This window comes from Suillus fuscotomentosus, assembly GCF_016647785.1.
Source record: "Suillus fuscotomentosus strain FC203 chromosome Unknown F5891scaffold_98, whole genome shotgun sequence".
Lineage (NCBI taxonomy): Eukaryota > Fungi > Basidiomycota > Agaricomycetes > Boletales > Suillaceae > Suillus > Suillus fuscotomentosus.
Window position 1 is genome coordinate 1 of NW_024539610.1, and position 13,760 is coordinate 13,760.

The 13,760-nt window shown below is 47.2% G+C and overlaps 4 protein-coding genes across 4 annotated transcripts; 3 read left to right on the forward strand and 1 right to left on the reverse strand.

The window, feature by feature from the left end:
- Positions 1-3,356: 3,356 nt before the first annotated feature.
- Positions 3,357-3,963, forward strand: F5891DRAFT_1196325 (uncharacterized protein; the record flags this gene model as incomplete). The annotated part of the gene is made up of 4 exons (XM_041368274.1): positions 3,357-3,380; positions 3,489-3,536; positions 3,593-3,638; positions 3,689-3,963. The coding sequence occupies 4 exons, from the start codon at positions 3,357-3,359 to the stop codon at positions 3,961-3,963; spliced, it is 393 nt and encodes a 130-aa protein (XP_041219053.1).
- A 379-nt stretch (positions 3,964-4,342) lies between these two features.
- On the forward strand, positions 4,343-7,739 carry F5891DRAFT_1131243 (FAD-linked oxidase-like protein; the record flags this gene model as incomplete). Its single annotated transcript, XM_041364642.1, has 16 exons — positions 4,343-4,388; positions 4,443-4,445; positions 5,464-5,637; positions 5,689-5,822; positions 5,888-5,948; positions 6,010-6,081; positions 6,131-6,150; positions 6,204-6,261; positions 6,312-6,361; positions 6,422-6,545; positions 6,617-6,730; positions 6,791-7,082; positions 7,153-7,250; positions 7,303-7,407; positions 7,466-7,596; positions 7,647-7,739. The coding sequence occupies 16 exons, from the start codon at positions 4,343-4,345 to the stop codon at positions 7,737-7,739; spliced, it is 1,575 nt and encodes a 524-aa protein (XP_041219054.1).
- A 1,290-nt stretch (positions 7,740-9,029) lies between these two features.
- On the forward strand, positions 9,030-10,843 carry F5891DRAFT_1196327 (uncharacterized protein; the record flags this gene model as incomplete). Its single annotated transcript, XM_041368275.1, has 8 exons — positions 9,030-9,185; positions 9,241-9,355; positions 9,416-9,498; positions 9,554-9,789; positions 9,849-9,915; positions 10,072-10,219; positions 10,257-10,387; positions 10,445-10,843. The coding sequence occupies 8 exons, from the start codon at positions 9,030-9,032 to the stop codon at positions 10,841-10,843; spliced, it is 1,335 nt and encodes a 444-aa protein (XP_041219055.1).
- A 931-nt stretch (positions 10,844-11,774) lies between these two features.
- F5891DRAFT_770367 (uncharacterized protein) lies at positions 11,775-12,955 on the reverse strand. The gene is made up of 5 exons (XM_041373196.1): positions 12,409-12,955; positions 12,185-12,361; positions 12,005-12,125; positions 11,924-11,953; positions 11,775-11,871 (listed from the first exon to the last, which is right to left on the reverse strand). The coding sequence occupies exons 1-5, from the start codon at positions 12,648-12,650 to the stop codon at positions 11,794-11,796; spliced, it is 648 nt and encodes a 215-aa protein (XP_041219056.1). The 5' UTR covers positions 12,651-12,955; the 3' UTR covers positions 11,775-11,793.
- Between the last annotated feature and the right edge of the window lie 805 nt (positions 12,956-13,760).

Consider the following 13,760-nt stretch of genomic DNA (forward strand, 5'->3'; position numbering starts at 1 on the left):
ACCCCACCTCGGCCCACCTGTCTATGTAATAAATATTTTATAGCACCCTCGGCCCACCGGTCTATTTGATATCTCTTTCGTCGGCCCACCCGTATATGTAATACATTCCACGTCGGCCCACCTGTATATGTAATACACCCTACGTCAGCCCACCTGTCTATGTAATATTCCCCTACCTCGGCCCACCCATATATGTAATACACCCACGTCGGCCCGCCCGTCTATATAACAATATTTGCCTTACATCTCTCTTCAGCCCAGCTGTCTATAATATCCTACTCTACATATTACCCAGATGGGCCCACCCATCTCCATGAATGATCATATTCCCCCGGCCCATCCGTCAACATTAAGGATATATATATCATTGGCATACATGGGCCCACCCGTCTCCATCGGAAATAATATGAGTCCCGGCCCATCCGTCATCATCGAGAATATACACAACATGGGCCCATGATCAGCTGGCCCGTCTCATACAGGATATTATGGAGGTCGGGTGGCCCGTATAATACTGGAATTTGTCACTGAAGGGGCTCCGATTCTGCTTCTGAAGCTGTCCACTTGATTTGCAAGTGACATATGAATGTACTCGACAATTTCCTGTGGAGTAGATGGTAATATCACTGGTGTAGGTTGTACAGGAGAGTTTGGTAATTCAGACATAGTGCCAGTTGTGTTCTGGAACCCGATTCACTGATGTCTGTTTGAAGAGCTGCTCGTAAGGGCTCTTCCGGAAGGGAATGATGGTGAAAAGAAGAAAGTTATGTAAATGGAAAACTGAAGCGGTCCCCGATATCTGATCAGATCTACCACGTACTTCAGGATCGAAGGGTTCTTTAATCAACCCAACCGATGCTTCCCTAATACTAACTAAAAAGGATACGTAAACTATACTCGATCAAGTGGGAAAAACTAGGGACAATGCAATCTCCATTCTGAGGGTACAAGCCTAGGACAAGTTATCACTCTTCCAGCCAAAGCTTACAAGTGCGAGTCTCACTAGGGTATGTCTCTAAATCCTCATAGGTCGAAAGCACAGTTTGTCGTCTAGACAGTTCCGCTATTGACTCGAAACGAATGCCTACGTGCATATGAAGAAAGGGATAGGTAAAATGAAACTATAGTAACGTTGAGCAGGCAGGGTTTTGGGCCAGCACTCAAAGTTGCAGTGACACACCTAATGTCGTGAACACCTCCGTATACTGGCGGCTGTGGTAAGACAGGGCCTGGTATAGGACTACTAACTAAGAAAGATGATAGGTATGAAAATGCGCTCAAATGAGCAAAGGGATGAAATCAAAGATCATGGCGGTTAAGCTGGGCAAAAGTATAACGGCTTTGTTTCGGTTGATGGTGTGATGGGTATCAACACGACCAAGCAAAAGAAAGAGAGATGCGAGAGTGTAACGCGAGTTGGAGTCTCCTATAGTTCAAACCTAATGTCACAACCCAATAACGAATTAACGCTGGGCAGAGACTAGGACTCAAACAACAGAATAATCACACAGAGGAGGTAGGCAGCAGGTACGTCTTGGTATTGCTCACTTGGAGATACAAGAGGTTTGAACTAAAGAACTACTGACTACGATGAGCTACCTATATACACATATTGAAACTGAGATCGAAACTGAGTATGAACTAACTAACCAATCAGAATAATTAAAGGTATCGTACGATTCTATATATAACTATGATGTCATAACATGTGCCACAGCCGCAGTAAGACTCTGGAACATTCCAAGAGTGTCGCGAGGCATGACGTCAACATCTTCGGCATTGTCCGATAGATCACATGACTCTGGTAATTCTACAATAGACGCAATATTAGGAACTTCTTCAACAGTAAACATATTCTTAGGAACAGGCGCTGTGACTGGGTGCTTAAAGGACTTAGAATTAAGGAACGAATAATGGTTTGTATTTGGAACTCGTGACAACTTCACTTATCTGTGGCGAGAGATAACACTGTGTATTAAGGACACTTGCACGGCATCTTGAATTCTCCAAGACAGTCTTGTTGCGCATATCTGGGAAATCCAAAAACCAGATTGTAGACGCGTTGGGTGAATGGTTTCCACGTACTGCAGTGAGATTGTAGGAATTTTTGAAAACTCCCCATTTATATGCGACGCTCACTTTTAGGCAGTACTAAATTTTCTCTGCCAACATGCTAACCCAACACGTCGCTGATCCCTTGACAGATGGTGAGTGTGTTGATTGTCTGTCGAGCTCAAGCCCCACTGACCGAACATGCCACCGATCCCTTAACAGTCAGTGAGCATGTTGATCCTATGTCGAGCTCGAGCCTCGCTGACCGAACACGTCGATGATCCCTTGACAGCAGGTGAGTGTGTTGATTCTCTGTCGAGCTCTAGACTGATAGAACATGTGGCTGATCCCTTAACAGGCTGTGAGTGTGTTGATCCTCTCTCGAGCTCGAGACTGACTGAACGTCGCTGGCCCCTTGATAGATGGTGAGTGTATTGATTCTCTGTTGAGTTCGAGCCTCACTGACCAAATGGACCGCTGATCCCTTGGCAGAGGGTAATTGTGTTAATCCTCTGTCGAGCTCGAGCATCGCTGACTGAATACTTATCCCCTGATAGAACGTGAGTGTGTTTGATTCTCTGTTGAGCTCGAGCATCACTGACTAAATACATCACTGATCCCTGGACAGGACGTGAGTGTGTTGATCATCTGTCGACCTCGAACCCCATTGACCGAATGCCTCATTGACCCCTTCACAGGAGGTGAGTTGTGTCGATCTTCTGTTGAGCTCGAGTCTCATTGAATGAACACGTCGCTGACCTCTTGACAGAATGTGAGTGTCTTGATCCTCTGTCGAGTTTGAGCCTCCCTGACCAAACACTTCGCTGATTCCTTGACAGTGGGTGGGTGTGTCCATCCTCTGCCAAGCTCGAGCCTCACTGACCAAACACATTGCTAATTTCTTGACAGTATGTAAGTGTATTATTCCTCTGTTGAGCTTGAGCCTCACTGACTGAGCACTTTACTGACCCTTTGACAGTCTGTGAGTGTGTCGTTCCTCTGTCGAGCTCAAGTCTCACTGACCAAATATCTCACTGATCCCTTGACAGATCGTGAGTGTGTTGATTCTCTGTCAAGCTGGAATCTCGCTGACTGAAGACATCGCTGATCTCTTGACAGTGGGTGAGTGTGTTGATCATCTGTTGAGCTTGGGACTGGCCAAACACATCACTGATCCCTTAACAGCGGGTGAGTGTGTCGATTCTCTGTCAAGCTTGAGCCTCGCTGACCCAACACATCGCCAATCCCATGATAGTATGTGAGTGTGTTGATTATCTGTCGAGCTCCAGCCTCGCTGACTGAACATGTCGCTGATCCCTGGACAGGATGTGAGTGTGTTGACCATCTGTCAAGCTCAATCACTGATGTATTGATAATTTCAGTATGCAAGTGGATGTATCCTCAACCATCTCTACCTGTTGATCATGATTCATTAGCGTTATCGCCCCAAAGAAGATGAGATGTGGTCCATTTTACGATTGTTGGTATGTCCTATCTCTCATAGCTCGTCCACATAATTCTCATCTCAAACGTTTATTAGCCCTCTGGGTCGTCAACATTGGAGCAAATCATGCAAATTGGTTCTGGTGAGATTCCGCGCCACATCACAACAAGTATGCTTATTATTGATCATAAGCTGCTGTTATTGTCTTCAAAAGCACTTTTTATGTTATGGACCTGCAATGCTCTATGGTTGGGCAGCAGTCTGTTTACTCTGTTTGTGTTGCTCTTCAGCAGTACATGGCGTCTCCCAGTGCAGGTGCCGTCAGGGAAGCTCTGAGCTCTGCCGTTCGCACATATGAAGCAGGTTTCTCTCGCTGGATACCAGGGTCGGCCAAACGCTCTAAGAAGAAGGCAGAGTTAATCGACACAATCACTGAAATTGTTGTACAGCACCACCTGCATATGTGATATCTAGTGCAGTTGTCACAGTCCCGCTCATATATCCGTACTCAGCAACACCTGGAGTCTAAGCACTATAACAATATCCGAGAGATCAGGCTCAGTGAACTGTCATTTCTTGACTGGCTGATGGCATGTCCCTGGAGGTGGTAAGGAGGTGGAATTGTATGAAACATTGTATGAACAAGCAATGAGCTTCATCTATGTCATAGTGTATGTGCGGGTGATGGATGGCATCCTACCTATTTCATACGATATTGTAACTTTCCTCACATAAAAGAACTGTATAATTCCATACAATTGCTTTCAGGTTAGTTGGATCGGCGGTGGCGTGGTGCATAGCGATGTGATGGGGTAGGCTATCATGTTACGTCCCTAGTACAATGCCATGGTTGCATGGATGGCCAGGGGCATCGCTACAAAATGCGTCAAAAGTACGTTCTCAGCATGAACTAGAGTGCTGTCGTGACTAACACCGATACTAATAGAAAGTAAGCACACAGACAGTGATCAAGTTGAAAGCTGACACTTACCATCAATTGAGAATCAACGCCGGCCGGTTACAAAGGATATGACGATTCAAACCTCAAACTGCATAAGCCTCACTAGGCAAGCGAGTCTTTGGAGTGTCACCCCCTTACTGAGCAGGTCATTATCTGATAACTCCATCGCTGCCATATGATCATTTCCAACCGACTTGGATCAAAAGCGTTGATTTTACTGAGTGGTGACCAGGGCGATCAATAGCAGAGGTTAAGGATTCATCTAGGAAATACTGCCAATGTACTATGTAGTCCATCGGCTCAAGTCAAACTCAACGTGCCTACATGTTGGTCGAGAGGAGTCCTGGAGGCATCAGGACACGTTGAAACAGGAAGACAGCAATTCAGGATGGGTTGTCACCGCGACACGTTCCTTTTTGCGCCATCAGTGACCCGGATGACTAGCAACTGCGAAATCGTGGTGAGACGCGTTCATGACTGAAACGGTGGAAGTGCACCAACTATAGATAGATTTGTGTGTTTCATAGCGACATTTCTAAATTGGTAATTGAATATACTCGTTAACGCCGGTGAGGTAATTCCGTCATTAATGTCAAGTGGAACCGAACATGTCTGGGGTCTTTTCGATGGGCAAGCCGCTCCATCAATCACTTAAAGTCCCGCTGATGACTGGCACAAGATGATACGAAGCTTTCTCCACGTCTCCCCTTGTATCAGACCCATGTGCCAGTTATGACCGTTGCAGTTACACGATTCGTCTTTCTCGGTCTTTGCGCTGGAGCGAGCAAGGCTTCCTTGCGATTCTTTTCCCCCGCAAGCCCAAGATGCATCAATACTCATCCTTTCTCGCGACAAATTAAGACCCATTCCCGCCGAGTTTACAGTACTACTGCAGCCAGAACCGCCAAATCCTTTGGATCTGCAGTTGCAGTTGCTGTAATCGCTGGTGGAGCTTCACTCTTTGCCCTCGCTCGCTCTCGAGACACTGGCTCTCCAAATCCGACAGCGAAAGCCATCGTCGAGGCTGTTCCCACTGCTCTCCAGACTGGTTCTGGCCCGATACCCAATTTTGTCAAGGCCCTCGAAGATTTACAGGCGGAATTCCCAGAATCCTCTATTGTATCTACCGACCCCAGTGAACTGTATGCTTACGCACAATCGGCATACTCTCAGTTTGTTGGTCAGTTTACTTCTCAGTTTTCCTCGAACTCTAAACCATAAAATTTCACAGGATCACCGCACACCATTGTTGTACACATTCGAAGCACCGAAGATGTTGTAAAGGTAGTAAAAATATCTAACAAGTATCTAGTTCCAATTGTACCATATTCAGGAGGGACTAGCTTGGAAGGGAACTTGTCTGCTGTACGAAAATACACTCCTTAATGTCATCATACCTTTTTCTGACTAAATCATGCTGCATTTTATAGCCATCCGCTGGATCAATATGCGTAGATCTATCTGCTCTTGACAAGATCATAGCAATCAATGGTAGGCGTGATCCTACACGATCTTGAATCTCCGTTGATGCTAATGTGATGTTTGGTCACAGAGTCGGATGCAGATGTGGTTTGCCAAGCTGGTGTCACCTGGAATGATCTGAATGAAACGTTGAAGGAAAAGGGTATGTCGTTGTGTAGCCGGTATTACAACACTGACTGACGTATTCTCAGGCATTCCGTTGTTTTTTCCGGTATGTATCAAATAAAATGAAACCATTTTCCCGGAGTGATAAGGATCTGCTAGCTTGATCCTGGTCGCGGTGCCACGATAGGTGGCATGATCTCAACTGGGTGCTCTGGAAGTGAGTCAGAACCTCGCAAAATCCAAGGAAATCTTACAAACTTTCTCAAGCCAATGCGGTCAGATATGGAACAGCAAGAGGCGAATGGATTCTGAACATCGTGAGTGAGCTTCTCAGTTATGCTAAGAATATCATTTGGCTTATGAAGGAGGTTTGCAAGACAGTGGTACTTCCGTCAGGCGAAGTGATCAAGACGCGACAGCGCGCCCGCAAGTCATCGGCGGGTTTTGATCTCACCAAGTTGTTCATAGGTGCGGAAGGTACCCTCGGAATTATCACGGAAGGTGGGTGGAGGGTGTCTGTGTATTTAGTTACACTTGCTGATGTTCCTTTGTGGCTTGTCATTCTGCTACAGCTACATTGCGTCTAGCCCCCGTTCTGCCGAGCACCGTTGCCATCGCGCAATTCTCTGATATTCGGCATGCAACTAATGCAGTGTGTGACATCTTGAACCACGGCGCAGCACTACGTAAGTCAGAAGCCCTTCAGAGGTGCTAAATGCCGAGCGGGTCATATCTGTTCCCCACAGAATGCGTCGAGATCATCGATGAACTTACGATCAAGGCGCTAAATCGATATGGGACGTCTGCGAGAAAATGGCCAGAGAAAGTTACTCTCTTCTTCAAGTTCCAAGGCTCCGATAATGTGATTCAGGAAACGTCACGCTACGTGGAAAGCGTGATTACGAAGCACGGTGCGACCGACTACCAACTTGCTTCAAACGAGCAGGAAAGCGAGGATATCTGGCAGGACCGGAGAAATGCGCTTTTCGCGTGCCTTGCATATCGTCCGGGATGTCAAGGATGGATGACTGACGTATGGTAAGTACGGCGCCCTATGACGAAACCACATCATTTGCTCACCCGCGTTTCATTAACTGTATTTGTTTAGTGTCCCAGTGTCACGCCTACCCGATCTTATCTCTGCTGCGAAGCAAGACTTTGAGGAACTCGGTCTAGTTGCACCGATCGCTGGCCATGTTGGCGATGGTGCGTTCTTTGGCACACTTGTGTACGTATTCACTCATGCTGTGCTACGAAGGTAACTTCCATGCTCTTGTTCTCTACGCGGACGACGCGGAGCTTGCTCTTGTACGAGAAGCAGTTGGTAGGATTAATCGCAAAGCCATCGAACTCGAAGGAACATGTGAGTGTTGTCTTTAGTTAGTGAAGTGTTAGTGTTCATAATCTGTTTCACGCTTTAGGCACTGGGGAACACGGCGTTGGTGCAGGTAAACGGAACTACCTCTTGACTGAACTTGGGGAAGGCACAGTAGCCCTCATGAGAACGATCAAACAGACGCTAGATCCCCATAATTTGTTCAATCCAGGGAAGGTAGGCAATTCCTCTGCGACCTAGATGTTTGATACGATTATATCTTACAGTTATATCCTGATGTTTCGCCGCCATCCGACACAAATGCGTCGACAGAAGGTCACGCTAATTCGAATTCGAAACCGGCCGGTAGCAAATCTTAAGTCCCAGAGCCAGGTGCTCGTGTTTTTGTTTCGCCTTTGGAGGTTGTATCCTTTCGATGACATCCTGTTCTTAGAAGGACGACCGAGTATTTATTATTCAACAGCCCTGTTTTAAATTTGCACGCTTGACTGCAGAAAGCCGTTGTTTCCGTGGTCATCTCGAGTGGTTTCTTGGTACTTTTGGTGGAACCATCGTGCTAAAAATATATACAATTGTAAATTATTTTGCAAATATGTTCTGCATATTACCTTCCAGTCAATCTGGTGATCTCTCGGGTGATAGGATTGATAACCCCGATGTGTGAGCAGGGCCCTTAAGTTTAAGCATTATGCGATTCTAACGGGTATTTCCGACGCAGTGTTAGTTGCCAACAAGTTGAATGTATCTTGCCCCGATATTATTGAGACATGTCCTTGGCTCTTAAATTTGAACCGATAGTTATCTTGGCATTGATAGAATCGTTGCTCTGCTGCTGCAAATGCAATGGACTCCATTCCAGGCTAAATTCTTCAGGCGGTAGAATGAAAACATCAGCCATCGGCGGTCACCGTCCAAAGCCCACTCCGATGCTCTCTTGATCCGCTTGTTAGGGCTCTTATTGGTTGTGCCAGACTTGAGCGCTGAGCTATAAATGAAACTCATGTGTAAATTAGTAATATTTACGTAAATCACTTGTAGCGATCGATCAAACCACAGAAAAACAAGAAAACAATCAGAAAAGCACTACACCCGCATGACACCCACTCCTCGGTGCACCGCTTCCCCACAGACCGAGAGCAAAGAACAAATCCCGTTCTATCATATGCATGATAACCCATTAGCTGACCTGTAGATTCCTTAGTCTACCAAGTCACAGAACGGCTAGATCCACACAGGCAACCCAAATCTCTTCTCGCAGTGAGTAAACAAGAATCAGTGTCATCGTGGGACGACCGGTTTCGACTAGACCGACCGACCGACCTACGTGCGATGATGAAAAACTGATAACGAATGCACGGATTTATACCAGCAAAATCATGAATCCGGAGAATCTTCTTTTGTGGTGCATGTAGCGAACCATATATTAATGGGCTCGCTTCCCTTCTTCGAGTGAGGACTGTCTTTTTTTTTACCTACTGAGCACGACAAAATCCACTTTCACCCACAACTCCACCGGTCTCCGCGTGGTGGAGTCACTCACTGCTGTCAACTTAAGTTCCCTTCACCGGGCTACATAACCGTAACCATAACCATTTGCTACCTGGGACTCGTACCCACACTTTTCATCATTGCAGGACTCGACGTTCATCATGCCGGGAGGACTGCAGAACATCCCTAGAAGGACTTCGCAGATGCTGCGCTTTGTAGTCGTTGGAGGGAGCATCGCAGGCGTCGCTTGTGCATATGCGCTACAAGAAGCGGGCCATCAAGTATTGGTCGTGGAGCAGGGCGACGGGAGATGTAATGTATGTAATCCATTTCATCCCGTCCTGAGCGGTATGAATTTTAGACCCAATCTAGAGTCACGGCGGAATACGGTGTCCACCAAATATGACGCGCCTGCTAAATCATTGGGGACTCGGACCTGCAATCGCCAGGGTTTCGATAAAAGCTAACAGGTTTACATTCAGGAATGGTAAAATAATGCCCCAAAAGATCTCCGTTATCCGTCTGTATTCATAAAGTTTCCTTGCAGGGAAATCCGGGGAAGAACTCGGCCCTCTCGTACTGCACGAGAAGCTTATGAAGGCGTTGGCGGCGGATTTTCTATATATGCAGGTCCGCCGCGTTCGTTATATGCGACATTTTCGGATCTTTGATGAGTATGTAATAGCATGGAGCACTGCACGCGATGTTCGTCGAGTTTGCCAAGAATGCCGGCGTTCAGTTCCGATACAACACAGAAGTCGTCTCGGTCGATCCGTGGAAGGGCGTGGTGGTCACGCGCAAGGGTGCTAGATTGTCTGCGGACGTGATTATTGGTGCGGATGGTTACAGGAGCGTCGTTCGTCCTGTGGTGGTTGGTCCTGAAGGAATCAAAGGCGTTTTGGATAAGCGCGTATCGGTGAAGTAGGCACTCCTTTTACCGATCATTTGTTTTTACGGCTAATGCGGATTACCGCTCGTAGCATCACCGTGCCCACAGACCTGATGCGGCCACACAAGGATCTTTTTCAATTAACGGTCTCACCAGAGGTATGAAAATGAAGATGGTGATCGCATCTTTATATGATATTAACGCTTAATTAGTGGTCACTATGGCTGGGCTGATGATTGCGCGATGCATGGGCTACTCACCGTGTGTACCCTGGTCACGAATGCCCGATAGAACACTACCTAACTTTCCGAAAGGTTGATCCCAAGTCATTCAAACAAGAATATGCCATAGTCATGCATGTTCCTACGGATGGAAAACCAGCACAAGACTCATGGGCACGGTCACAACCTTTGGATGAGAAGTTTTTGAAGCTGGACCGCTTTGAACCTAGGTACGTTCATGGTTCATTTCCCTCGACATTGCTGATGTTCGTGAACAGAAGTACAAAAGCTAGTACGATTTGCGCAGACTATGACTCCAACTGGCCATACTATCTACGAACCCTTTGATAACTGGGTTCATGAAAGTGGAAGAGTAGTGCTAGTTGGTGAGGCCGCCCACCCATTGATGGTATGTACATTTCCTTCCTCATCGTATACATCACCCAATGATTACTGGTTTCTACAGCCCAACGGGTCACATAACGCTGCAATGTCGATAGAGGATGCCATGACACTATCGACTCTCTTTTCTCTCCCAGCCGCCAAATCGCATACCTCCGTTCTCCTTTCCGCTTACGAAGAGCTACGGCAGCCACGTTGCGCCGCGACGCAAGCTTCTGAACTACGGAAACGAGATTTCGTATGCTTGCCCATTGGTCCTGAACAGCAAGCTCGCGATGACGGTTTACGAGATGCAAGAGCGCGTGCGTTGCTTGACTGGGACGACGCAGAAGAAGAGTTTTTGCGTGACACATGGGAAGAGTATATCGACTTGTTCGCTTTTGACGCTCGGGAAGCGGTGGAGGATTGGTGGACGAAATGGGGGCGGCTATATCGTACCCGGGGGTGCCAGCATCCTGAATAGAGAGTGCGGTTGGGAAGTTTGAGTCGCTATATCTGGAAGGCCGTAGCAGGTGTGCCTTTACGAGAGGACGAACGAAATAATGACACTTATACCTTGGACGCTATTTACCCATGCGATGACTTGGTCCTCAGATCTCAAGCTTCGAGTCTAAGGACCGTATCGTTGCTTTCATATCTATTGCCACTGTCACGCAGGATTTGGACGTAGTCTCTGATCAGTCTCTTGGTGCCACAATACTAAAACGGACTACAACCCGTCGGTTATTTACCGATGCTTGACCGTTTACTTGCATGGACAGCGGGAGAACAGGCATATGGTCACGTTATAGTCTAATCCATTAGATAGGGTAGTATGTTGAACCCCGGTTTACGTGAGAGACCGTACTCACCACGATGGCGACATGCATTTCGCCGGCACATGACGAGCATATAAGCCACACCGGCACAAAGAGGCGTTCAGAAATTTCCCGTTGTGCTGAAGCCATATTTCATATTCCCATACCAGGAGTACGACAACATCGTTCGCAATACGGGTCTGTGTGTAATTTGAAGAAAAGAACAGACACACACCAGCGCCCGTGGATGCCAAATCTCAAGCGAAGAACATACACGCACCAACGCTTTGGATTAGATCTAGACCTGCGATTGTCCATGGTCATAATTGAATGTGAGATAGCGTCATGGAATATTCGAACTAGCCAACCCACAAGAAGAAGCTGCGAATGACGCTGTCACTGTCTGCACCATACGTGGAATATATAGTTCAAACTTTGAAGCATGGAGTCAAGCGTCGGCTGAGCAGGTATTTCCAACTTAGAACCATCGACCCAAAGGACGAAAAATGAAGTAATTGTGCACTGACTCCAGAAACCTTGGTTGCAAGTTAATATATAATCATGAGATGATGAGATGAATGTATCCGTCTATGGGTGGGTAACAAGTGCGAGCACTCTATAGAGGGTAGGAGGCAGTTGGAGCGTTTAGATGCGCCTTTGTTTGCTCCTCCTTCTCTCTTGCTTGCTCTACAAGCTGTATAAGGGTGATGAGCATTGTGGGTCGGCGATAAGATAATTACACGAACCAAGGCTTGCCACGAGTGGTCAACCGGCCGCTGGAAGGAATTAGTATCCACACATATGGATACATCAAGCTTGGGACTCACGCGCTGAAGGGCGGCCTGGCGCTGATTATGCGTAAGGATACCAGCGCCAATCAAGACGCCAATAGTCAAGCCCTGTGCCCACATACGCACTTGAACGATCTTTTGGGGTAACGTCTGATGTCTGCACATGTCTGTGATCAGAGACGAGGAAGAACCGTCGACGTAAGGGAGACCACAAACCTATCTCTAGAGATAATGGTGCCAGCAACTGCCACTGATAGAACCCAGCTTCCAAGAATGATGCTATACTGGTGTCGTGTTGCCCAGTCACCGATTTTTTCTTTCATTGTCAGAGCCTCCCATCGTGCTTCTTCCACTGCTGCTTCTCTATCCAGTTCCATTTTACCTGCGCCAGTCCTGCGGGGCGTTAGAGGGCGATATTCGGTTCAGGAATTGGGACCCACCAGTGTGCACGATCGAATTCTAGACCACGTCTTTCACCCTGAATGGATATGCAAGGCGCGATCACCATGACGGTACCCATAACCTTTAAAGGTAGAGGGAGTGCCCGGTAGGATGCCCATCGACGGTTAAGCAGTAGTGAACCGGGGATAGCGACGGCTGCGCTTAGAAGTGCGCCTTCTGTTGCACCACGGATGGTAGCGTTGGTGTGGCCGTCGATTTCTTCCTGGGTGAGGATCTTCATTGTTGTATTAGTGTGAGGTTTTAAAGCTTGCTCTTGTTGCCTTTCGCGACGGTGGCCTATAAATCAGTCAAACAGTCTGCAGTACTTATATTTGGTAACTGACGCCCGATCGGGGGGAGCCGTCCAGGCGTGGAGACTTGGACTTGAGTGCGGAACGATACGGGCAACCGGGACTGCGTCATTGATTGATCAGCCCGAGTAATTCCGATTTCACCACGACGAACAACAGCTGCAACATTACTACGGCACGGTATGAGTAAGGTCGAACAACCGGTGAACAGAGTTTGTGTTTTCTTTTCGCCGTGCGGAGACTAATTTAGCATATACTCCGTTATTGAATATTGAATTGGTAATTATAATTAGCTCCGACTTGGAAATCGCGTCCTCAGTTGCCTCTAGATGATTCAACTTGAACTGGTTATGCTCGCTTGCAAAATGGCATTGAAGGTCTCAAGCTCAAGCTCAAGCTCTTCACCCAATCGCAACGCGTTGATTGTTTGTGAACAGTCCGCCATAGATCTACGCCACCACGCGTGACGTCACCAGGTATGTTGTAACTTTTGTGGTGAATTTTGTGAAGAGCCTCATAAGCGAGTGTATTTAATACTATAATGGCTAGCCCTAGCATATATAATGGGCCTTTCGTCGTCCTTTCTCCTTCAGCCCTTCCCTCCAACTTCTCTCACCTTCTGCATCTTATCTCACATTCTTTTTCCAAGTCGTTCTTTACCATCATGAGGTTATCGTCATTTGCTGTCCCCATCCTCTCTGTATCAACCACATTCGCTCTCTCTAAGCTACCGCATCCTCACAGGCCTCACAGGCGCGCCCTTATGCAAGATATCTGTGGTTCTCTCAACTCTGACCTGGTTCTCAACGAGGTCATCGATAGCTATGGTACGCTAGTTTTATTTCGCTTTGAGACTCGAGAGCCGACCATCCGTTTGAATCAGGCAATCCCACTGTTGCAGGCCACATCGAAGCTTGCCTTTGCCTCTCAGATGTTGGCCAAATTCGTGGAATCCAACGCCGTTGCACAGCAAGCTGTCGAACTTCTTTGCGACGAGTCTAAGGTGGAGGCCTTGATCTCGGACATGGTAATATTTTCTG

What these genes read in the sequence shown, in the direction of transcription:
- F5891DRAFT_770367 (XM_041373196.1), bottom strand. Translation starts at nt 12,650, where the DNA reads ATGAAGATCCTCACCCAGGAAGAAATCGACGGCCACACCAACGCTACC. An exon ending in GCCAGGCCGCCCTTCAGCGC is followed by an intron (nt 11,954 to 12,004) that starts GTGAGTCCCAAG and finishes AATTCCTTCCAG; the next exon opens with CGGCCGGTTGACCACTCGTG. An exon ending in ACCACTCGTGGCAAGCCTTG is followed by an intron (nt 11,872 to 11,923) that starts GTTCGTGTAATT and finishes ACCCTTATACAG; the next exon opens with CTTGTAGAGCAAGCAAGAGA.